This window comes from Dicentrarchus labrax, unplaced genomic scaffold (assembly GCF_905237075.1).
Source record: "Dicentrarchus labrax unplaced genomic scaffold, dlabrax2021, whole genome shotgun sequence".
Taxonomy (NCBI): domain Eukaryota; kingdom Metazoa; phylum Chordata; class Actinopteri; family Moronidae; genus Dicentrarchus; species Dicentrarchus labrax.
The window spans coordinates 15,466,264-15,491,566 of NW_026136723.1; the positions used below are offsets into that span (position 1 = coordinate 15,466,264).

At 40.4% G+C, this 25,303-nt stretch overlaps 2 protein-coding genes across 2 annotated transcripts; one reads left to right on the forward strand and one right to left on the reverse strand.

Moving 5' to 3' along the window:
- Window positions 1-2,129: 2,129 nt before the first annotated feature.
- susd5 (sushi domain containing 5) lies at window positions 2,130-17,437 on the forward strand. The gene is made up of 5 exons (XM_051390374.1): window positions 2,130-2,541; window positions 3,684-3,861; window positions 9,237-9,346; window positions 11,499-11,687; window positions 12,905-17,437. Exons 1-5 carry the CDS (start codon window positions 2,457-2,459, stop codon window positions 14,818-14,820), a joined length of 2,478 nt encoding a protein of 825 aa, XP_051246334.1. The 5' UTR covers window positions 2,130-2,456; the 3' UTR covers window positions 14,821-17,437.
- A 905-nt stretch (window positions 17,438-18,342) lies between these two features.
- crtap (cartilage associated protein) lies at window positions 18,343-24,444 on the reverse strand. The gene is made up of 7 exons (XM_051390384.1): window positions 23,828-24,444; window positions 22,148-22,297; window positions 20,961-21,132; window positions 20,642-20,770; window positions 20,313-20,458; window positions 19,290-19,373; window positions 18,343-18,729 (listed from the first exon to the last, which is right to left on the reverse strand). Exons 1-7 carry the CDS (start codon window positions 24,287-24,289, stop codon window positions 18,652-18,654), a joined length of 1,221 nt encoding a protein of 406 aa, XP_051246344.1. The 5' UTR covers window positions 24,290-24,444; the 3' UTR covers window positions 18,343-18,651.
- Between the last annotated feature and the right edge of the window lie 859 nt (window positions 24,445-25,303).

Sequence of the window (25,303 nt, forward strand, 5' to 3'; positions counted from 1 at the left end):
TACTGGAGTATCTGGATTTCATGCCACAGTATACCTCTACTCGACTACAGTTCAGAGGAAATATACTCCACAATTAATTGAAAACCGTACTCACTTTACAAATTAATATTTTACATACAAAACATCTGATGAAATGTGATTGAATGTGTGAATTAAAGTTCAAAAACTATTATAGATCTTTTAATGTAAAGATTTGTGGCTTTTCCTTGGAGAAAACAGTGACTCTGGGAAATTATGATGGAAATATCTTACTATTTTCTTACTATCTTTACAGACCAAACATACCATAAATCATTTCAATTAATCAAGAAAAAAACAATTAGTTGACCATCAAAGAAGATCATATTTGCTTACAACATTGTATAAAATTAGCTCTACCACAAACAACTTAAGATGCTGTTTGAACTTAATTACACAAGTAATAATAATCTAATGATATGATATACAATAGTACAAGAGTACCTTTACTTCCTATACTTGAGCTTGTACTTTTACTTAATTAACATGTTCAATTCAATACTTGTACACTACATGTACCGGAGTGTTTTTACATTGTGGTATTGCTACTTCTACTAAAGTAAAGAATCTGAATCATTCTTTCATCACTGACAATCTCACTGTGTATCTGCTCTGGAGCTTTCATCACTTGCTCTTCTTCAGCAGATGGAGTTGCCCAGCTACAGTGTTGAATGAAGTATTCATATCTTTTACTTCAATAAACATAGCAATCCAACAATTAAAAAATTCTCTGTTACTTAGTAGATGTCTTGCATTACTTAAGTACGCAAGTATTATCAATAAAATCTTTAAAGTAAATTAAACTACTCATTATGCCGCCAAAATTGGCTTTGCTGTTTGGTTATACTAAGTCATAGTAGTAGTAGAACTAATTGTTTTCATTTTTTATACTGTTGGGTGGTTTAATGTACTATATAACGATGCATTGTATTATATATGCTTATTATAGCTTTTTAAAATCTTAACTCGCGAAGTAACTTGGTATCTATAAATGTAGTAAAAAGTACAATATTTCTCTCTTAAATGTAGTAGAGGAGAATTATTAAGTAAATGAAAACACTCAAGTAAAGTACAAGTACTTAAGTAAAGTACTTGAGTAAATGTACTCGGTTCCTTTCCACCACTGCCCAGGTGTCATGAGATTGTAGATGATCAAATGTACATTTTTCTGACCACTTCTTAAGGATGTTGAAAGTTGAAAATAACAGCTCCATGACAACATCCATCTGCTGAAGAAGATCATGTGAAAGCTCCGGAACAGCTACTAAATGGACAGTACTTCATATCAACTGCTGTTTCCATGGTCAAGAATAAAACTTAAGTTTATAATATTCCATTCTTGTTGCTTGCAGATGAGAAAATGCCCCAAATATTCAGTCAAGAGGACAACTCTCACACTGCAGCACTATCCCCTTGGATGTGCTGTTTCTACACAGATTAAAGGGAAATCCAGTTGCTTGTAGGTGTGCATTTGTATATTTAAAAAAAAAAACATATGTGCACACTGTGATAACTTTTATTGTCTGTGTATAACGTTTTTATAATGTTGCTGTAGATTTAGTGGTGTGGATCCTGTATTTACTGGTGCTACGTGGGTTGGTTATCTTCACCTGCAGATTCACTGTAACAATGCCTGCATGCTTTAAAATGCTCTCTATGGGCTATGGTCATCTGTCTTTATCTGCCTAAACCAAATGGGACACACACACACTCTCTCTCTCTCTCTCACACACACACACACACACACCGACTAATAGAGGGAAGTTTGGCCTAGCAGAGGGGACAATAAACCTTAATTAAGATTTTGTTCTGCTCAAAGGACCTGCACCATTTTGAACCTGAGCTCTCTTATTAGCCACTGGGTGTTAAATTGTCTTAAAAAACAGTGCCAATTTCTAATACTTATACTGATAATAAGCCCCCTCATACAGTTTTTAACATTTTACCTAAAGGCTTTTATGTCATGCCAGCTCACAAGTAATGACCAGGTAAAGCTTTCATGTGTTGCTCATGGACAATTCAGCAGCAGCTTTCCTATTCTCCCTCCTCTCTCCCTCTCTCCCTCTCTCTCTCTCTCTTTCAGCAGTCTATCTGACCAACCTCAAGAGTTTGAGCCGTGACGTATTTACTAACACCGCCACGCGAGTTTTCACACCGGTGCTCCATCTGCTCGCGAGGGCGACTATTTGGGGGACCTAAACTGCGCCTCGCAGTAGATCCGCGCGGACCGTTTTCTTTTCCGTTTATCAGCCGCACTTGACAACAAGCTTCTTCCTCCTGCTCAGTCCACCTCTGTCCACCAGGAGGGAGTTCGCTCTCCACCGAGACTGTGAATACTAAGTCGTTTTGGAAGTTTTTTGGACACGTTTTCTAACATAAAAAGTGAGACTTTTGCCTACAGACGAGGGCGCAAGAAAAAAAGAAGAAGAAAAAAGAAAATGCTGGATCGTAGTCAAACTGTTCTATCATTGCTCTTTGGAAGCCTGGTTTGTCTTTTGGGGACCTCTGTTGTAAATGCAGACGGTAAGTTAATTTTATTAAGTTATTTTAATAGAATAAAATTATAAAAACGTGTCAACAAAACTGCTAAGTCACAATTTATTCCCAAACGCATGTATAAGCTTGTATTAAAATGTTAAATCTTCTATCATGAAGTTAAGGTTTAACTGGTACTCAGAGCTGGTGGAAGCGCGCGCTAACGTCTGACACCTGCCCTGCTGTCTCGTGCGTTTTGTAATGATCGCCAGAGAGCACGTTCCCTCTTAGCCCGTGGGGTTGTTTTTCCCCGACTAAAAATGTTTCACGCAATATCCAAAAAGCCTCATACGTCCAGTAAAGCTGTGCGTAAGGGACTTACTTTCACAAATCCTCATATTTATAAGGTTGAACTCTCATTTTAAACATAACAAGATTTTTGGGGGTTTGTGAACATTACTGAGGTGACAATGAGTGAGACGGAGTGCTCTTGTGGTGCAGTGAATGGATTACACCTGTAGTCAACCGTCTCAGGAGGTGGACAAAGCGCACAGATATCAAAGCTCTGACACGCAAGTGACATGTCGTAGTTATTTATTTTACAATATATATATATATTAGTAGTAGGCGTCAAATATTACTCTCTCCTAACGTTATATCATCTTGTTTTGTTGTGTATTTTATGTATATAACAAGCAGTTACCCCATTAGGATAGACATGGTTTGATTAATATCAAATCATCATTATGGCGCACATGATGAGGATATAGACTTTGTTACCAGTCACAAAATACATATTTGCACATCTCCAAAGTATTAATTATATGTTGCTTTACTAGTTCAGTCTCACCATTTCAACCATTGAAATGGATGCCTAAAACCCATGTTAAAGAAAATTGGAAGGACTAAAAAACCTGAGGACATTTAAGCATAAACAATCTAGTATAGCCCCCCCCCCCCCATAACAGGGCTTTTAGCCTTAATTTTCCTTATCTAACAGTAATGTTCAACTTAATTGGGATTATTCTCTTGTGAACAAATGCATCTGTTTTATCTTCATGTAAGACAGAAAAGATTATTGAATATTGTGCAATTTAAGAGGTTAACAACTGGACCAAATCTACCTTTGGGTACAAAAAAAGTGACCAAATAAAGTTTCAGAGGTTTCCCTCCTTGCTCTCTCTTCCCAGGTCGAGTGTTCGTGTTGGACTTGCGGAACTCCTCCGGCCTGCAGGGCTTCAGAGACGCTGAACGGGCTTGTGCCTCACGACATGCCCGCTTGGCATCATCAGAGGAGCTCCGTCACGCTGTGGTAGAGTGCTTCTTCTCCCCATGCACCCGTGGGTGGCTCTACGGAGGCGCAGTGGGGTAAGAAAAAGAAGTATTTGTGTCTGTAATTGTGCATGTTTGTGCATGAGGGTCTTCATTGTTTTAAGGCACATGTAGGGGACTTGAGATTTCCAAAGATGTCAAAGGTCATTTTGGTGTGAGCGCTTCTGTGTGTGTGATGGAGGTTGCAGGAGTGGATGAAAGAGAAAGGAAGTGAAGGCATCAGCGGCAGTTATAGAGAGAGTGGGAAGAAGAGAGTGACACATTTCAGGGGGGAAAGAGAAAAAGGAGAGAGGAAGAGAGGGAGAAAGACTCCTCTGTTCCTTCCTGGAGGAGGAGGGAATTCTGAGCCGGGGTGTCATGTCGACAACTGCCTCCATTTACACCTCTCATCTCCACGGTAACATGACAGACAGACAGACAGACAGACAGACAGGCAGAGAGACAGAGAGACAGAGCGGAGCAACATAGGTACATCGTTATAGTTCGGTGTTTGATTGACAACTTGTATCCTTAGCTGTAATTGCAGAGGATAGAGAGAAAGTAGTGCAGTTGTCCTGGTCTACATGGTTTCGAATGTAAGGTGATTCCAGGCCTGTAGGTAATGGGGTTCAATATGGATGCTGGTGTGGTGCTTGTGCTTTTCAAAGCTCAGCTGAAATACTATTTTCCTGTTGAAGAAGAATTAACTACGTAACTAATAATTCATCAAGGCCCAACAGACATACATATATTTATATATTTGTAACTCAACTTTTAAACTATTGCTGCAAGTATTATTTTCATTATGAATTAATCTGCCAATTATTTCTTGATTAACTGATTAATCATTTTGTCTATGAAATATCAGAAAATAGAAAAAAAAAAAGCCAGCAGAGTTTACCAGAGCCCAAGGTGACATCTTCAATTTACAACCCCAGAAACAGATATAACAAATATAAACAATAATAATAAACAAGGATAAGCACAGGACTCTGTGAAGCTGTGCAGGTCTTTTGAGCTGAATGCTAACACTAACAAGCTGGCATGCTCACATTAACAACGCTAACATGATCATGTTTAGCAGGTACAATGTTAACCATATTCACCATCTTAGTTTAGCATTGTTAGCTAACATTTGTCAATTTAAGCTTATTCGGTCTAAAAAAAAGTTATTAAGATTCATCCTGAGGGGGACATGGATGTCTGCACAAAATGTTAGTATCCACAGCAGTTTTGAGTTATTTTGGCACCAACCTACCTACAGACCGACTACCTATCCCTAGAGCCATACCTCTACGCTAACATGGCTCTCCTGAACAATTCCCATTCTCTGCAAAGTTACTACATACTAAATGGACTAAATAAGATATTGTAAGCTGATAAATTTATGGTAAATAAAATGTAAGCAACTAATTAAATTAGTATAAGAAGTGTGGAAACAACTTATATTTTCCTTACTCATTAGTCAAATGTTATGAAACTGAACCTGCTTCAAAATGGCAGCTGCCCTGTGACGAATGCCCGGTCAGAGGAAAAGCTGACTCGTTATTTTTCCTTCCTCCCCGCTCTCTATGTGTTGGCCAGCTTTCACACCCGCTTACCATGTTTGACAGTATATCACCCATCTCTGTGCGTCTGTCTAAGTTCATCTCTAACACGCCCTCTCAAACCTTTTCCACCTGGACCCGGTTTATTCTTCTGCAGTGTTGATGGAGGAACCTCTCTGTGTCCAGTGTTACATCACAGCCACTTCATCTCTCTTATTGTTTCTTCTTTTAATTTAGCTTGTCTGCTCCCTGTAAGGCTGCTCCTTGTCTGCCTGTTGTAGAGTAGATGTCCTGTAGGTGTTGGCCACTGTCCCATACGGTCCTGTCTGTTGACTCATCTCATATATCAGTTTTTACACAAAAGTCAGGAGCTCAACACCATTACTCTACATTTCTGGTGACTCAGTAGTGATCATGAACAAACTACATTCAGGACTGTAAACTGGTATATTACAAGAAAAAACTTTGTGCGAGCTTTGTGCACCCCTGTGTTGTCGGCTCTTGAGTAAAAAAGGATGTTACAGCAGTATCACGACAGCCGCTATTGTGGGAGTAGTTACTTCATTATGTAAGATGAGATAAGATAGACTTTATTGATCCCACACCAGGGAAATCCACTTGTTACAGCAGCTACAGATACAACACAAAAAGAAGAAAATACACATAAAAAAGAATAAAACATAGGAAATCTAATAGAAATATAAAATAAGAGTTATACAGTATATACACCTTTGATATATACAGATTGATGGAACATTGCAAAGATAATATATATTATATATATATACACACACACATATTATATTATAGGAGCTGGTATGCATTTAAATCTCAAAATCAACCACTGCACACTGGAATGACTTTACTGCGATTTATAAGAGTTTTGCCTGAAGCTTCTTCAGGTTCGCTCATTAAAATTACATGAGCACTCACAGGTGTGATAAATAGACTGCATCTGGGTCAAATGTCCTGCTATCACAGTCATTTTTTTAAATCTTTTTTTGTGTTTTTACATGTGAAAAAACTGAATATTACACAAAAATACATAATACAAAAGACATAGCATGATAAATATAAAAACAATGTGATTACTCTAACAAGAATTATTTTACATAAATACATTTTAAAAAAGCTAATATCCATGTTCAGCTGACTGAATAGGATATGCTCAATAGGACAGATATCCTGTAAGTCCTACCACTGTCCCTCTACAGCACTAAATGGGAAGGCCAGAGGACCTAGTGTCTCCTCTCTCTCTAAGGGTCCAAATTACCTGTAGAGAGAGAAACACATTAACATTCATTTTCATGTCACAGAAAATGAAAATTAAAGTGCCTCCCTTCTGAAGAGCTGATTGATGTGTTTTAGCCTTTAATTTATTTACTGTTAAACAGCAGACATTTACTCTATGTCTTTTAACTGTAAATAAATAAAGGCAGAAACACGTGTAGGGGTTCCTTAACCGTTTCTTCCACTTATTTCTATGTGGTATGAATTGTGCTGTTTTTCAGAAGCTAACACTCGGGTGTTGGTGCCAGTTCACCTATAGTCTTCAGAGTTGCATTGACATAGTATTTAGGTCTGTTGCATAACAACAAGTGCTTCTGAGATTGACTCCCCTACCTTAACATCTTCCTCTTACCTGTCAGTCACAGATCTGCTGCCCCGGTAACCAAACACAAAAAAAACCCCAACCCAACCCAAGACTGAATTAACACTCAGTTTCATACAAACACACACACCTTTGAGTCCTCCCTGTGATAGTTGTGTCATGTAAGGTGAAGGTTTTGAGAAATGGTTCTTTGATTAGGTGAAATGTTCCCTGCCTCCCCTGATAGATGTCAATCTCTCTCTCTCTCTCTCTCTCTCTCTCTCTCTCTCTCTCTCTCTCTCTCACACACACACACACACACACACACACACACACACACACACACACACACACAGTTATAGTTTAAAGTGAAAACAGCCTTTGTGGTTTTTGTCTCTCTCCGAGTGTTTTCTTGGCGATTTCTCTCTTTCTGCCCGTTTCACTCTCTCACAGATTTTTGTCCTTATAAGCTGAAGTTAGCATGGCACAAGCATGCAGTATGACTCACACCACTTCTCACAGTCTCGCTGCACTGCCAGTCAAATTCTTTCCAATTACTGATGCTTTGATTAACACACACACACACACACACAAACACACACACACACACACACACACACACACACACACACACACACACACACACACACACACACACACACACACACACACACACACACACACACACACACACACACCCACACACACACACACACACACACACACACACACACACACACACATACACAGACTCACACACAAGCCCACATTAAAGTCTGGCCCACTACCGTTTCCAGTTAATGATACTTGATTAATAATATAACCGGTCAAACCTGTTATTAATGAAAAGTGTCTGACTTTTAATGATATTTCTGAACTCATTCAAACTTTGATTGGTGTCGGGAGCTGCTATGGGAACATGATTTGATTGGCCTGGGAAGTCTGAGTCAGCCTTATCTGGTGCTTTTGGATGACAAATAGGCTAATGATGCTATAAACCTTAATGTGGCAACAAAAATAGACTATTTACTCAGCATTTTTATCCACTGCTTGTAGGCGTTATGCACTGACCGCATTATTCATTTGTTCCCTAATGTTATGATTTGTTCTATCTGAAGCTGTGTGTAACTTAAGGCTTCTGTATGGGAACATCTATTCGTAATGTGTCATAGTGTGATAATATTGTGCCACAGGCTACACTGATACTGCATGTCTGAGTCTGTGTGCTCCAGGACTCTGATGTCACGTTGTAATAATATTTGAGTAAGCACCAAATCAGAGCAGTAAGGGGTGCATATACCCGTGTGTGTCGTCATGTTATATGTATATATAAACCAGAGTTGCAGCTTTATGGGTGACATTAACCAGAAGAACTCTCACCTCACTTTCATCAGTAGTAGTAATCACTGTTGTTGAATAAAAGTACTAATACATGAATGTAATAATAGTCCATTACAAGTAAAAGTCCCGAATTCATAACCCATAATGATATAATGGGTTATTACTTTACATAATAAGTATTATCAGCAAAATGTATTTAAGTATCAAAAGTAAAAGTAGTCTGCAGGAAAATGACTGCTGTGACTAACATTATTTAATTGGTGCATCAGTGTGAAAGCAGCATTTTACTGTTGTAGCTGCTTGAGATGGAGCCTGTTTTAACTACTTTATATACTGTTAAGTATTTTTGTCCACTGGTTCCCAACCTGGGGGACAAAAAAAAAAAAAAAAAACAAAAACAAAGCTGTATTACACAAATTTGTCTTCTGGATTTATATTTATTTATTGCTTTTTTGGGGGGGTAAAATATTGGATTATTTTAACTCTTTGGTAGAACTCCAAACAACTCATAGATATCTGAAACATGACAAGAGGACTCAATTACCGGTTGCTTTGTTTAAGAGGTTACAAGCTAACAAGATTGGGAACCACTGGTTTAATAAACTGTAGCATATTATATTTATGTTAAATCTTATTCTGAAAAGTAAGTAGCAATTTAAGTTATCAGATAAATGTAGATTTTCCATTGAAAATGTAATGGAGTAGAAGTATTGAATAGCATAAATAGAAGTAATAAAATACCTAATTTTTCTACTTTTACTTTTACTTTTTTATACTTAAGGGAGTATAGCAAACACATAGTGACCACCCAGATTGGCAGAGTCCCTTAGGGGTGCTTAAATGCTTTGCTGTCGGCCATTTCCTCTCTTATCCCATTGTAACTAATGAGTGTGTAGGTGCAGGTTGCGTTCTCCAACATTATTTGATCAATCTATCTATTTATTGATTTGTAGGACCACCGTGTGTAATGTGGTGGGCAGTGCACTGAAAGCAGTTGATGTGAGAACAGAAAACGCCACAGAGGACGCGGCACACCTGGACGCCTTCTGCATCAAAGACAATGGTCAGTAAACGCACTAACGCGGATATATGCACTTATAATTTTTATACATTTTATACTGTACACAACGTTGTGAGCAGTGATCAGGATATGAATGGATGAGCTTTGTGTGTATTTGTGTGTAGTTCTCCTTCCTGAGATATTTACTGAGGTGTGAAAGAGGCTGTGTTACTGCGTTCCTTCCATCTACACCTCTACTTTCAACACTCTCCATCCTGCAAGTGTGTGTGTGTGTGTATGTGTGTGTGTTTGTTTGTGCTTGTCACTTCTATGTTTTTACTCATATCTGTCGTTATATACCAATCTTTCTGCCTTCTCCTGAATATCCAAGTGTGTGATGTGTATGTGATGATATAAGTTGATCCATGAATGTACGTAAGCCCCAAAAGAACTGAAGCTAAATTCCACACACCTATTCCACTGGCATGGATCTGAGAGGGGAGGGGGCCAGTCAGTGGTTGGTTTTGGATCAGACTATTATTGGACGCCACCCAGAAGAGATCTCTAGTCGTGCCCCATAAACAGCAGAGCTACTGTGGCTGTTTATATAGTACACACCCGAGGCTAACACAAACACACTGCTGTGGGAAAAATGAACAGTACAGATCCACTTAAAGCAATGACACAGCTCCACATAGTTGTGGTAACGGCTACAGTTATGTTTATGGAGCTATGGTTATGGTTATTGTGATGAAAGGGGGTATGGAGGTATAAAATACCACGTTAGTTCAATTATCAGGGCAATGCACAATATGTGTAATTTGAAAATTACATTACAGTAAATTACATAAATTCTGTTGGGTAAAAACTGTTTTAAATGTCCAGTGTGGAGGATCTGTTGGCAGAAATGCAATATAATATGCATAACTATGTTTCAATAGTGTATAATCACCTCAAAATAAGAATAATTATGTTTTTGTAACCTTAGAATGAGACTTTCATGTTTACAGATGCTGCATAGAAGCTGCCACGTTGAACCTCCGTGTTTCTACAGTAGCTCAGAACAGACAAACCAAACACTGGCTCTATATATATAAACTGCAGCTACAATACTAGATTCCACAAAATCCTACACCTAAGACCATTTTGCATTTTTTATTGTTTAATTGTACTACACACTCTATATTTCAACAATTTTAATGTGTTTGTGTAATTTTGGGCTCAAATCATTTTAGCCCAAAATATGATAATGTTGAGGTAGTTATAATGGATCACAGTGCACATTGGATCTTGCTTAATTTTCTATAAAGTTACTTTATTGTTGACAAAACAATAAAGTAACTTTATAGAAAATTAACAATCACACTGCAAGGTCCATTTAGTAACTGCTCTGGAGCTTTCAGCTGTATCACAGGATCTTTGGAGTTTGCCCAGTTGTCATAATATTCTAGATGTTCAAATTTCCATTTTTTTCAGCACTTTAAAGATAACCAATAATATTATTATAACACATTAATTTTACCCACATTGTTCAGTTATCCAGCAGTGCAGAGTCAGCTGCAAAGCCAGACATAGGTTCCCTTGGTCAGGTAAAATTCAAATCAGCCACTGGACTGACATTGTCTGCATGGAAGGAAGAAAAATACATCAAAACTTTGTTTTTGAAAATGCTTGGCAGTAATGTAAAGGATTGTGATTTGTTGTAAATGAACTAAACTGTGCAAACATTTTTTTTTATCATTTTACAATAATGCTACTGTAAATTGAGTAGCTTTATTCACAAATATTAGACCTTCGTTCTGGAAAAAAACAGATTTTAATTGTTTAATGTTAAAATAAAAAAGCTGAATGTATTATTAAAAGTTTCTTATTGTGGAGAGTGAATAAGTGAAACTAGCATTGTTTTAGTCAGTGTGTCAAATACACTGTGTTGCCTTGGTATAATTACCATAAAGAATTAGACCGGAGTCAAGACAATACGTAGCCTTTATCTCATCCTAGTGGTATTGTTAGTGGTCGTGCTTGTCAAAATTACATCCACATTTTCCACAAACCCCATTGCTTCATGTTCCCCAGAGTCATTCCTATCTCTTTCTGTTTACAAATGGGATAGCGATGCTGTAAAACTGGATAATAATAATGAGTCATGTTTCATTAACCACACTGTGTAATACGGAATAGGGATTACATGCATCTCTGTGTTTGTCGTTGACAGGTGTGCCATGCGGTGACCCGCCATCCTTTCCTAATGCCCGTCTACAGGAGCACTCTGGATATGAGCTGGGAGATGAGCTGCTGTACACATGTGTGCCGGGTTATGTAATGCCCAGTGGACACAGTGCCTTCAGCCTGCTGTGCGACAGCTGTGGAGAGTGGTATGGACTGGTAGAGATATGTGTCAAAGGTAAGATGGTGTTTAAACTGTTTATGTTGGTGAGTGGGACAGAAATGAAAAGAGGCAGTAAGAGAAAGAGAAAGCCCCCTTCTTGTTTGTCCTCTTAGAAGCACTGAGCTTTGACCCAGACAGGAGACCGCTCTGAGGTCAACCTCCTCACTTCTTTCTTGTTAGCGCCCATTGTTTTTTGGTGACCAGTGCCAATTCCTGGCTTTTGGAAAACAGAGTCTCAGTTGTGAGTTGGGATGGAAATGGCTGCTATGACACCTCAGTGTGAGATGCCATAGTGTGGCCCAGTTCATAGCAGAGGGAGAAGAGGGCAAGAGTTGTCTGTGAAGACAGAACGCTGGGCCTGTGTCCTTCGTAAGCTACCAGAGTCGTAGTCATGTTTGTGCTCTACAGCAGTGGTTCCTGAAGATTAATGTGAGGCGTCACAGGGAATTTAAAGAGGAAACAAAACCAAACAAATTTCTGTTACTCAAAATGATATTACATTTTTTTCTTATTTTACTCTATTATTACTCTTTATTGTATTGTGATACACTGATATACTTTCATAATCAAGCCAGTAGAAATCCTTCAAGTGAGCAGATTATAACCTGTAATGAAGGATCATATTTAGACATTGCTTTAGTTTAAAGGAATAGTTCTACATTTTAGGAAACACGTATTTGCTTTCTGGGTGAAAATTTGATTAGCATAGCTTAACATAAACATTGGAAACTGCTGCCTGGTTCTGTCCAAGGTAAAACAAAATCAGCCTGTAAAACATACTAATTAACATGTTATCTAGTTTGTTTATTCCATCCAAAAAGTGTAAAACTAAACTGTTCCAGTGTTAAGTTCTACTGATTGCCTGACAACCTCACGGCAACAACTGGAGTAAAGAAATGAATTGCCCCAAACAGGAAAAAATTTGCTAGGTACTAGTAGGCATTTTTTGACTTTTGACAAAGTAAGGCCAGCTATGTCCCAGTGTTTCCTGTCTTTATGCTAAGCTAAGCTAACTGTCTGTATGTTCATATTGAGTGGACGGAAATATTGGTGTGGTCTCAATATTCTCTAACTCTGACTGGAAAGAAATTTTGTCCACATTGTCAGAATCTGAAACTTGTCTATGAAGTGTGTCAAATGCCTCTTGAGTTGCATTGCATGATCGCGAATGTTGAAATTGGGTGTGCTTCATTACCTGACCAAGTATATGTGTCCTTGTTGTGTTTCTGCAGATGAGACTGAAAGTCACATAGATTATGAGGACAAGTTCACAGATTCGTATGGAGAGGAAGTGCGCCACAGCGAGAGACCAGAGGAGGCTCGTGGTGAGGTGTATGAGGAGGTGCATGGAGCTTCATACCCGGAGGGGAAAATGAGTCAGGAGCAGCAAGAGACGAGCTTCAGTGTCGAAGTGGAGGAGGAGCATCAAGACCAACATGGAGAACATGAAGTGGAAGGAGATGTGATTGGTAGAAAATCGGAAGGAGCTGTAGAAGGAGGAGAAAAAGATGGGGAATGGGCTGTTGAGGACATCATAGGCCATCCGAGGTGGGAGCAGGAGAGGAGGGACGGGGTCACAACTGACGCAGCTGCAGCCACAGAAGCACCGGTCTCTCTACTCTCCCAGAAACACCTCTTCTGGTTCCCTTCTGAGGCCTTCCCGGAGGACGGGCATCCCGTCTCCACCAATCCAGTCACACAGACTACACAGAGGGCCTCAGGCCCCCAATCAGAGGAGAGTGAAGAGCACGAGAGCCAAGAAAGGCACCAGCATCCAGTTGATGTTGGCGACCATGATCGTGAGCCAGACAGCTACGATCCTCATGATGCTGATGACCGAGATGATCATGATGACAGCAACCATGACGACAAGGATGCCCATGACGACAGTCACCATGATGATCAAGACGACCATGACAGTCACCAGGACGTAGATGGCCGTGATGATCATGTGAAACATTACATTCCAGCTCAGCATGATGATCTGGATAGACGGGACCACCACGACAATCATGACGATCATGATGACCATTATGACATGGGTGAACATGAAGAGGAGCGTGATCGCATTCGCTACAGCAGCGAGGACTATGATGATCGAGATGATACTTACGATGAACATGAAAGCTATGAAGATCATGAAGATGTGACTGACGATCCTGGTGAGGATGATCAAGAACATCCTGATGGCTCCAAGGAGCATCCAGACCATGATGATCATGATGACGAAGGCCAAGAGCTGGTGGAGGATAACGACCGTTATACTGATCACGATGCTCATGAGCACGATGATCATGACAGCTACGACCATCATGATAGCCATGAAGATGTTGATGACGGTCATCAGCATGTAATCATTTCTATAGCAACAGATGAACGTCAGAATGTCACTCAGAAGGGAGAAGGAGGAAAGGCCACCACCGATGAGACCTGGTTGGACGGCTACCCTGTCGTTGCAGAGGAAACTGAAAATGAGGACTCCACAACAGAAAGGGTAAGACCCGAGGATAGCGAAAGGGGGACAGTTGTCAGGACAACAGACAGACCCAATGAAGTGGAAATTCGGAGACCTGTCCCTTACACCACCTTACCAGAGGTCTCCGAGTCTCCCACCACAGACCCTGCCTTACAGCAAGGGGGAGTGGAGGAGATGTGGCCCGGCTTCATCCCCACCGCTGCTCCCTTCCCTGACCGCTCACAGCCCTCAGACTCCCCCTCATACTCCGACCCCCTGGACTACGACACACAGCAGGCAGCTCCCACCCACTCCTGGCTTGGTGACCTCACTGAGCACCCGTTAATCAATCAGGACCCAGCTGGACCGGTGCTGGACAACGGTGACACCCTGGAGGAACACACTGTGCACAGCCTGCCTGGTGAGGCCGGCGAGAGGGGTGAGATGGAGGGAGATATGGGGGAGACGATTTGTACAGGTGAGAACTGCCCTCCCCATCCTCCGAGCTCCTCCAGCCGAGGTCCCACAGTGGCGGCCATAATTGCGGTGATGTGTGTGATCGCTGCAGCTATAATCGTCGGGGTGTGGTGTTACCGACGGCAGCAGCAGAAGAGCTCAATGTACGAGATGAATGGGAAGGGCCAGAGTCAGACCAGACAGGGCCAACAGATAGAGATGCAGCAAAAAGTGTAAGAGTGATAGAAGAGGAAAGAGTGACGCTGAAGAGGACAGAGACATTTAGGAGGAGTTGATGAAATTGAGAGGAAAGCACAGCCCTTCATCTTGCTAGAAAATACTGCGTAATTGAAGATTTTGGATAGGTATGAACAGATTTGAAGAGCCAAACCTTACGTATGTGATGCAGAAATGTTGTAAAACAATAAGAACCGATATCTAACTGAGTGAAACCTGAATGAAACAAGACGTTAGCAGTTCTGTCTGTCCCACTCATTGATTTTTAAGTTTTACCCATCTCTGTTATACCTACCCATTATTTTCAAAGCTCTGACATCTAGCTGGACAGGTGGAGGGGGCTGTGTCTGGACTTGACTCAACTCCAAGAACTGAAAAAGGAGATTACAATGAAATGACCATGTAGGAAAACCACAAGAAGGCATGCCTGCCTGCCGGAATATATGAACTGAGACTTCAACCTCCAAAGCTCTTGGACATTGTGGTAAAGATTCTCTGTGTAACCTTGCTGTTGTTTTTGTTGTCTTCATTGACTGCTCGTTTAGTGTTGATTTTTCTGTATTGTTCTTGATTCTCAATCTTTTTCTGTTTGTCTGAGTATCATGTTGATGAAAAACTGTAGTCCACTTGTTACTCCACGATAAGAGCGCTGAAGTTCAGAACACTTCAGATCATCACAGCAGATTTGCGCACAGCCGGGGTTCTGTCAAACCAGCATGAATGGAAAAAAGGATGATGACGATGATGTTGGTTAGACCAAATGAGAGAGAGTCGAACGAGCAGTATGAGGTATGCGGGGAAAAGTGTGTGAACGAAGGATGACAGGTGAAACATTTTAAGATTTTCCTGCCTCTGTTGATTTTGACAGTCGACTGGTGAGAGATACAGAGCGGGTGTCCATCCAGACTGCAGACTCAGCCCCTGTGTGTGTGTGTGTGTGTGTGTGTGTATCTGTGTGAGAAAGATTGAGAGAGTGTGTGTGTGTGTGTGTGTGTGTGTGTGTGTGTGTGTGTGTGTGTGTGTGTGTGTGTGTGTGTGTGTATCTGTGTGAGAAAGATTGAGAGTGTGTGTGTGTGTGTGTGTGTGTGTGTGTGTGTGTGTGTGTGTGTGTGTGTGTGTGTGTGCATTTGTGTGTCTCAGGTCCATGCAATCCACCGGTCAGCGGTACGTCGGTTTGCTGACGGCATTCAGACCAACCAGAGATCAAACATTGTGGTGCTGCCATGGCAACAGAGAGAAACTAATAGAAGTCTGACATATTGTGATGGCTTAGGGTGTTTAATGAAAAATGTAGTTAGATTAGTAAGCCTATGACTTTGGGTTAAAATTAGGGCTGGACCACATGCCCTAAAATATATGTCATGATAAATTGTTACATTTAGCTCTATAATTATAAATATTGTTTACTACATCAATGGATTATGATTCCTTACTTGTTTGTCCCGATGAATCACAGTATGAGAAATTAAAAAAGGGTTGTTTAAATAATTTATTCAGCTTTATTGGAAATTCATGATGTTTATAACTTCATAAAAATTTGGTTTAAAAATGATGATGATTTTACAGTGTACTATAGCTCTATGTGAATCCATGGCAATTACACTTTTGATTTTTCTGTACTGTGCCAAATACTTGAGAGCAAGGTTGTGTTAAAAAAAACAAAAAACTCGTAAAAAAGTGCAACTGTAAATAAATTTAAATAGTTATAAGAGGGTTTGAATTTAGATATTAGAGTTTGTGATTCTGGTGATGTATAGAGACTAAGATTAATTAAATGGCAATAACTTAATAGAAAGTGCTTCACTTGTAATTAATGTCAAAAGTGGTTGGTTGCTTGAAGATTAGACACTTTATTGTGTCAGCAGTCATGAATGATGATTTCCTTATTCCTCGTATTTCTCCAACTTAACATCCAGTGTTCTATAAAAAGTGTTTTTATTGCTTTATTTCAATCTTCTTCATTTCCATATTGTGTTGACTGAAACTGAGTTGACACAAATGTCCCAATGTGGAGACGGCATGGGGAATAAAGTACCTTTTGTCTATAGATTTCTGTAAATATAAATCTGTAACTGTAATAACTTGCTGTACATACAGTACTGTAGCTTTACTGGTGTGTGGGAAATAAATTTAACTTGTGTTAAATGTGTGTTTCTTCACCAAGACGGTCAATCACAGTAGACAGTAGATATCACCTCTTCATGTCTTACACAGGGTCAGCTCATCCACTTTACTCAGAATATACACTACTGCCTTTTACTTCACCTACTATTAGACACTGCTGTTCAAACACAAGTACTGTACTCCTGATAGCATAAATAAAGACCATATTGTAGATTGAAGCAACAACCTCTCATACACACCAGCTTTGCCACATGATCCATGCCTGAAGACTGATCATAATCATCAAAGATCACCTGGGTTATGCGCAAAATTATGACAAATTTAAAAGAAAACAAATTAAAAGTTTTTGAAATTGCTGACTCTAATTCACATGATGCTAATATATTTCCATGCCTCTTTCTTCTTCATCTCAAACAGCCTGATGTGTGTGACGTCAGGATGAAATGTGTACTGTATGTGTGTTCTCTACATCACAATAAACTCCTGAACCTGGTTTTAACTCTTTATTTCTGTCAAGGTAAAACAGACACATTCTCAGTGAATGACCTGTGACCTAGACTCCTGACAATAAGCCTTTAATCTAAACTTTTAACCAAGCCGCTTATACCACCCATTATTTCTTTGTAATATGTATCCGAAAATGTTTAAAAAAAACAAAAGAGGGCAGATAAAGCATTGGGGGAAGGAGAAGTAATAAGAGAGACAGGTAAATACAGGCAGGAGAGGAATGAGAACACAGAGAGAGAGAGAGAGACGCTGTAATACAGCGAGAATGTTCCCTAGTGGGTTTTTAACATCACTGTGTGACAAACTGCACAGAGACTCAATGTTCAAACATTATTAAACAACTCAGTGTTTTCTCTGGATGTCTCTCTGCTCAGCACAGCCCTGAGCTTCGTCTAAAGGACCCTCGCAAGCATCCTGCTGTCAGTTCTCCATCCACTCTTCACTTTATTCGGGCTCCAGTCAAAAAAAATCAACCGACTGAAATAAAGTATTAGTTGATTAATTAATAATTAAGTGATTTTTAAAGCAAAATACAAAAAATCTCTACTTTCAGCTTCTTGGTTATGATGAGTTGCTGCTTGTCTTTGCCGTGTGTGACGATAAATTAATAGTAGATTGATTGATTTTTGGGTTCTGGATGGTTTGTTGGACAGACCAAGCCATCTGTAGACATGACATTTAGCTTTAGGAAATTGTAACAATCATATTTCACTATTTACTTTCATAAAATACTTTCATAGACCAAACAATTAATTGTTGAAAACCATGCTCCTGCCATAACCGGCAGATGTAGCTATAACCGTAGACTAAAGGGGTGATGTGAACTGGCCACATCCCCAAAACCATTAACTGTCTATTACACTGTACAGAGCGAGGATTACTTGAAACACCTGATGTTTGGCAAGTTTTATTAGCAATTCATTGTAAAAAGTACCCTTTTTGAAAGACAACATACATGATTCACAGTGGAGGAATGACTCCATATAACAGCAAGTAAAAATATTTCTATCTCTATTATCATCATTGTCTTTAAATCCGTGAGCCACTCATCTGGATATTTAGTGCACAAAAGAGGAAATTTTAAATACTCAGAATGTGGATCTGCAGGTGAAAACACAGTGAGCAATCAGAGCCTTGTACAAAACACAGTAAATACAAACTGGGGAGTGTTGGTGCTGTTTTGTTGTTTGTGTTTGTTTTTCAGTGTTTCGGCGGACTTTCCAACATGGGGAAATTATCCTCGTCCAGGAACTCATCTATAAACTCCACCACCTCCCCCTGCAGACACACAGAAAAAAAAACAAAAACTGAGACAACTCAGGAGGGTCTGTTTTGTTTCATAATGATATTTTGCAAACTGAATTAGCATAAATCCTCCCACTCACAGTTCTATCTGTGATTTCTCATACCTGGCATTACTAAAGAGATTACAGTCAAGAACTGAATGGTATTAACCACTTACACCATGTAATCCTGGTTTATGTTGGGTTGCCCCTGATGGCCAAGGTCCTTGTGCTGCATCATGCTGACTAAAAGAAATACCAGTGTCATGCTGCCACCCCATGGCCGTCTGTCATATTGCAGCCTGATAAACACAGGCCCCACATTGTGCTGCAGGGTGTCATGTGACCAGAGTAAAGTATCCAGGGTTTTTCCATAAATTACACAAGGACAGAGCCTGTGAGAGCCACAAACAACCTAATTCAAACTCTAACTGATTTCATGGGAATCACGCAGGTCTATTTTTAAGTGTAGACTGTAAGTAATGTTCCCTTCACTTGACCAAAGATTACCTCCTGGCTGGAATTATCCCTGTGATGTACTATGGGTGCACTCACCTCATCGTCGCTCACCAGGCGCTGTTTAGAGAACTCCAACATCTGTAGCTGCATGGTAGTCTGATTGTAGTACCGCAATGCCTCCTGTAGCACACACAGGCACACAATAGGTTGTTAAAATGAACCAAAGACAAAACATACAATGTTAGTTGAACCTTACAACAATAGTTTGATATTTGGAGAATATGCTTATTTGCCTTTGTTGCCAGGAGTTACATTCAAAGATTGATACCGTTACCCTCAGCATTGAAACTAAAGCAGAAGTTCAACGTTTTGTATTCTTGCCACGAGGTCGACTACCACTTACATTTCTGACCATCGATTATAAGGCTACAGCCAGCAGATAGTTAGTGTATTTGCACACAGTGGTGCACACAGAATATTTTAACTTTTGTCACATTTCTAGAAGTTGGAACAACCAGCAAAGGGTTGGCTGTGATTGTAATTCAAAGTGATCCTAGTTTGATCACCGATTGACTATGAAGACTTTTTATCTTCAAACCTAAAAAATGAAAAATTACCCATCACCCATCATCAAGACAAAATCCTCTCCAACTGGGGGTCCGTCGTCTAATGTGCATCTATTATGCACTTGACATGAAAAAGAACCCCTGGCATAATACAAAGACAGAGAAATGTAGACAGCACAGAGAAAAAACCTGCCTGGCAGCACCTCAAACGCTCACTAATCAACAAGTTGTATCTGGTTTGTTTAATCCATACAAAAAACTAAGCATAAAAAACAAAAAGTTGTGGTTTTATGGGGTTTATTTCTATTTCTTGGCAGGATGCAGTGACTTTCTGGAGTGTTCTTAAAGATGTTCAGAAAAAGGAAAACCTTCTTCAGACACTTAGGCAAAGGAAGGCGAAGGCAGGAAGTTCAAACCGATAAACCTCACTAAAAACTTAACACTTTGAATAAAACGCTTCTCCTCATTCTCCCTGAAAACCTTTTTCTAGGGACAAGAACTGTGTTTGCTTTGTTGAGGCTGCGTAAGGTTTGTAGTGATTAATATGTCTCACTGATCTGGGGAGGAAGTCCTCCTCTGTCAGTCCCCACTGGCTTTTGTGGTACTGGTAATAGGCCACATTATTCTTCATAACCTCATCACTGGGGTCAAAGAGCATGTAGCTGGCTGCACAAGGTACTGCGTTCTTCAGATCCTTTACTGAAAACACAAAAATGACAGCACTTAATCCACAGATTTTCCTTAATAAGCGGTATAACCCAGTACATCTCCATTAAGAAACTCCAAAGGACAAGAGTGTTTTCAGTGGGTTTCAAGACTATAATTTAAAAAAAGGTATAACATGCATGTAATGGGTGTCAGCAATAAGAACATGGTACTCACATTTGTAATAGGCGAACTGCAAGTAGTGGTACATGGTGGCCACAAACTTCTCAACCACAAAACCCCCTACGACCGGTGTCAGGTCACTTTCACACGTCACTTTCCTGTCAAGGACCTCTATGTAGTGATCTGTAGAGGGATATAATCAAAGCTCTGCACTAGACTGCTTGAAGAGTTCAGAAAGATTCAAAATAAAATGATGAAAAAGGTTCAATTTAGCAATAACAAGAAATATGTTAGAGAGACTCAGAACTGGTTCAATTTAGCAATAACAAGAAATATGTTAGAGAGACTCAGAACTGAGGCTCTGCCAGCTGACCGGCTATAGAAGGGTAGAAGTCTTTAAAGTCTTTGATGTCCCTGGGGCCCTCAGACGCAGCCAGACACTCATCATAGACCTTGAAGAAGTCCCGCAGAGCCAGCTCCATGTCTGACACCGAGGTACGGAAATTTTCTCCATTATACGCCCGCACTGCACGCACAAACAATGTCTGCAATAACACACACACACAGAAGAAATATATAATTCAAACGTCTAATGTTCAGTTTGGGTGTGATTGCACTGCGGAAGCATCCCATGAGGTTAACTAACAACCACTTTCTTACAAAAGCCAATTATACTTTTAATGGTATAATTAAAGGTCCAGTGTGTAACATTTAGGAAGGATCTATTGTCAGGAATGGAACATAATATTAATAAGTACGTTTTTATTCATGAATAATCACCTGAAAATAAGAATTGTTGTGTTTTTGTTATCTTAGAATGAGCTGCCTTTATCTACAGAGCAGGTCCTCTTCTACGGAGTCCGCCAGGTTGAACCGCCATGTTTCAGTAGCCCAGAACAGATAAACCAAACACCAGCTCTAGATAGGGCGGTTTGCAGTTTTCGTACATTTTGAGGCCACCGTAGATTGTCCTTTACGTTTGGAAGGGAAGGGTTGAAGCAAGGGAATTGCAATCTGCAACTACACTGCTAGATGTCACTAAATCCTACACACTGGACCTTTAAGTTAAATTATGTGTATCAAGAGCTGAATAGAATATCCTCTCTCTCAGGACAAGCTTATAAAAACTGACATAACATCAGAAAAAATACACATATACATATAAAATACATACATTATCTTACAGTAAAAGAAGGTGGGTGAGTCTTCTTTAATGGGGCCACTACAACCCTGTCAAACATAATGATGGTCTTCATTTTCTCCCATTTTGGGAAACACTAGTGTCTATGAATGAGCCGTCCCATGATGTGGCCAGCTCACCACAGGCTACAACCACATCAGCGCACCCACAGAGCCAATAATAGGATGCTTTTAGTGTGTGTGTGTGTGTGTGTGTGTGTGTGTGTGTGTGTGTGTGTGTGTGTGTACGTTCACAAAGACGTGGGTATGGGTGTGACTCTCACATGCACATAGCCTTTCCACGTTTGCATGTTTACCGTGTCTCTAGGATTAAAACTAAAGAGAATCTGATTCTACATGTATGTGTGTGTGTGTGTATACCTCATAGGATTTGGTCTCCAGGTCTTTGAGGTGTTCTTCGGCTCCAGGCAGACTCTTGTAGTAGGCCATGTTCCTCTGCATCATCTCATCATCTGGATGTTTGAGCAGGAAGGTGTGGGCAGCAGACACCGCCTTGGCCAGGTTTTCAGACTGGGAGAAACAATACAAGCACACAGACATTTATTATCAGGAGATTGAATAATACAAATGCAGTGTTGTGGTACCAAAATAATGAGTTGTTACCAAGGACTTTAGAACTGATAAGTCACAGATAAATAACTCTGAAACAGGGATTAAATGGTGGATTAACAGAAAACATGTGTTAGTTTTGTTATGCTCAGTGGCGGATTGGGAATTATTAAGGAACTGTTTCTATTGATTTTCAATTATCAGGTTCTTCCTTATTTGTTTCTCACTTACTCAGTAGTTTGTTTACCATTAAGTGTCAATTTTACAATGGGCAATATTATACTTTCTCATGTCAGTGGCCTTAAAGGAGAAGAGAATTACCTCCTGTCTGTCCACATTTTGTACCACAGAAGAGACTCCTTATAGAGGTCTACTCTTTCATATGGCTGTCTGCACTGTACGTAGTAGTAAACAACCCTCTTCTCCTCTTTTGGTTATATCTATTTCTTTGACTTAACAGCACCCGTCATTTGTTGTCTTGCCTCATCTTATTTAACTTGTATAATATATCTAATGTCCTTAAAACAAATAACTTAGATTTTTCCATTAAACACCTGGTTTTATGTTGCTTCCCTATTCCCCTTTTGAGGCGTAACATGTGCCATTATCTGGAGACTGATATCACATTAAATTACTCTAAAGATCAGCTGATGGTGCAACTGAAGAAACCCTGAAACCACACTCTTTTAAAACCTTAGAAAACTATTCACATAATCCCCCAGTGTTACCCAGTTACACCCCCCAGTTGTCTTCTACATGTCTCTGTACCTTTAATGGAGGGCCGAGAACTTTCTACCAAAAGACATTTCCTCATTCGATGTTTTGATGGTGGTGGTGTAAACACGTCAGTGTGTGGATATATTGTTTTCATACCAATCAAACCATTGTGGGTGTAGAAATGTTCCATCATAGAGTAAAGCTGATCACTTAGATTAATTTGGTGATACTTTACATTTAAATCCAACAATTATTCTGTATATCTGCATTATGTTTCTCAACTAATTTTACTTTAATTTGTCTTACCTCATGTGTTGTATGTGTTAATTAGACCATAACCATCAACTGCGTTACCCCGAAATCTAATCATAATTCCAACCTTTGCCCCTAAATGAACAGTGATTATAACCTAATCCCAAATCCAAACTACCTCCTACAGTGTGGTGGTTTATTGTAGAGGCGATAACCAGTAAAAGGCCCTCATGTGTCTTTATGAGTGTGTAACCCTCCTTCCTAACAGGAGGGACAAGACAACACAGGCAGACACAGGTAAACGTTCAGGACCTCCTTTGTGCATCCGTGGCACGTAGGTGACGTCAGAACGCATTTCAGGAGTGACGTTACAGTCATGTATGTCCACAGTAAAACCATCATCTCACTGATCATCATCACAAGTAAATAAACACACATGTATAACCACACACGTCCTCTGTCTTTTGGCTTTAATGTGTATTTGACCCTCCTGATGACCTCATATTTAACGCATGCTCTTACTTTGAAGTAGGCGAACTGCAGGTATTTGTACGGCTCTCTCCTTTCAAACTCATCTATGGTGTCCCGGCTGGGCATGGTCTGCCTGAAAGCGGGCAGCCCCTGCTTGCAGCGCTTGAGGCACTGCGCCCTCTTCATCACATTGCCAAACGCACGCAGTTCTGGAAACTCCGCAAACTTCTGCTCGTCGTCCAGCCGCACGGAGCTGCAGTTGAGGTTGCAGAAGGCCTCGCTGTCCCGCAGCAGCCGGTACAGCCGCAGGGACACTTCCATGTACTCCACCGTCTCCTTCCACTTCTCCCCGGTGTACTGGTCCAGCGCGTATTTGTAAGCGGACTCCAGAGGCATCAGCTCATTCCTGGGGAAGCTCCTGAAGCTGTATTTTTCATACTGGGAGTTCACGACTGAGGCGGAAAGTGCGATTAATAGCGCAGAGAGGAGTTGGGAAGAAGTGGAGGGTGCCATTTTTGAGTTTGGTAAATGGTGGAGGGGCTGGCTGGGATGATCCCGGACTTGTCTGACGGTGTGCGTGGGTCTCTAGGACCGCCTCAAGTTCCACCACGTATCCGGACAAAGTCTCCCCTCCCCCGGGCGCAGGGCTGGAGCAGTCGCTCCGGCGCGGGTGGGGGCTGCTGGAGCTGCTCCTCCCATTAAATCACATAGTAAATCACTACTGTTGTTCTGTCCATGTACAGAACAAGTGAAAACCTGACAGAGTTGACTTTTATATAACACAACACATATCTGAGGGAGGAATTATTTTACTTTTGAAATAAAGGGCAAAGTAATTAAGCATATTTTTAAATTGCAGGGCTGACCAAGAAGATATTATTCTATAAAATACTTCTCTCTACAGTTAAAACTTCTCTCCTCTCGGTCACTAATTTAACCCCTGTTGAGAGGGGAGTGTCCCTCCCCCTCCCACTGCCACGTAGAGACATTCCTGCCTGGTCTGCAGCCCCTCCAAAGGCCCTGAAGCCCACCAACACAACATGATCATAAAACAAGATATAACAAGAAACTTTATTTGTCATGCTCTTTGTCAATATTTGACTTCCATTCAGAGGCGTATCCAGATGTTTGCATTAATCTGATTTAAATGAATCCAGAGGGGGAGGTGTCTCTCTGAAGCTGTATGGAGACCCCTACGTTACCACGTTGACACATCTCAGGGGCTGTACTGCGCAAGAGCAATACGTGGTGCCCAAAACTCTCATTCAATCCCAAAGGGCGTCAAGTCAGCTAGAAAAAAGCAGGATGCGACAGGAAGTGTGTGTTTCAATTTCAAAATAATAGCACAATCGGTTACTCAAGCTTTCTTTGTATTCCTTTCTGTCACAAACAGACATCGGAGAATATCTTTTCACTCGTATTTATTTCAGTTTTTTCAAGAAAACATCGCATTTGGACCACCAGGTGAGGTTTTAGCTTCAAAGTTTAACCGGATGTCGTGCATTATTTGTCTGCCTTGACACGTGA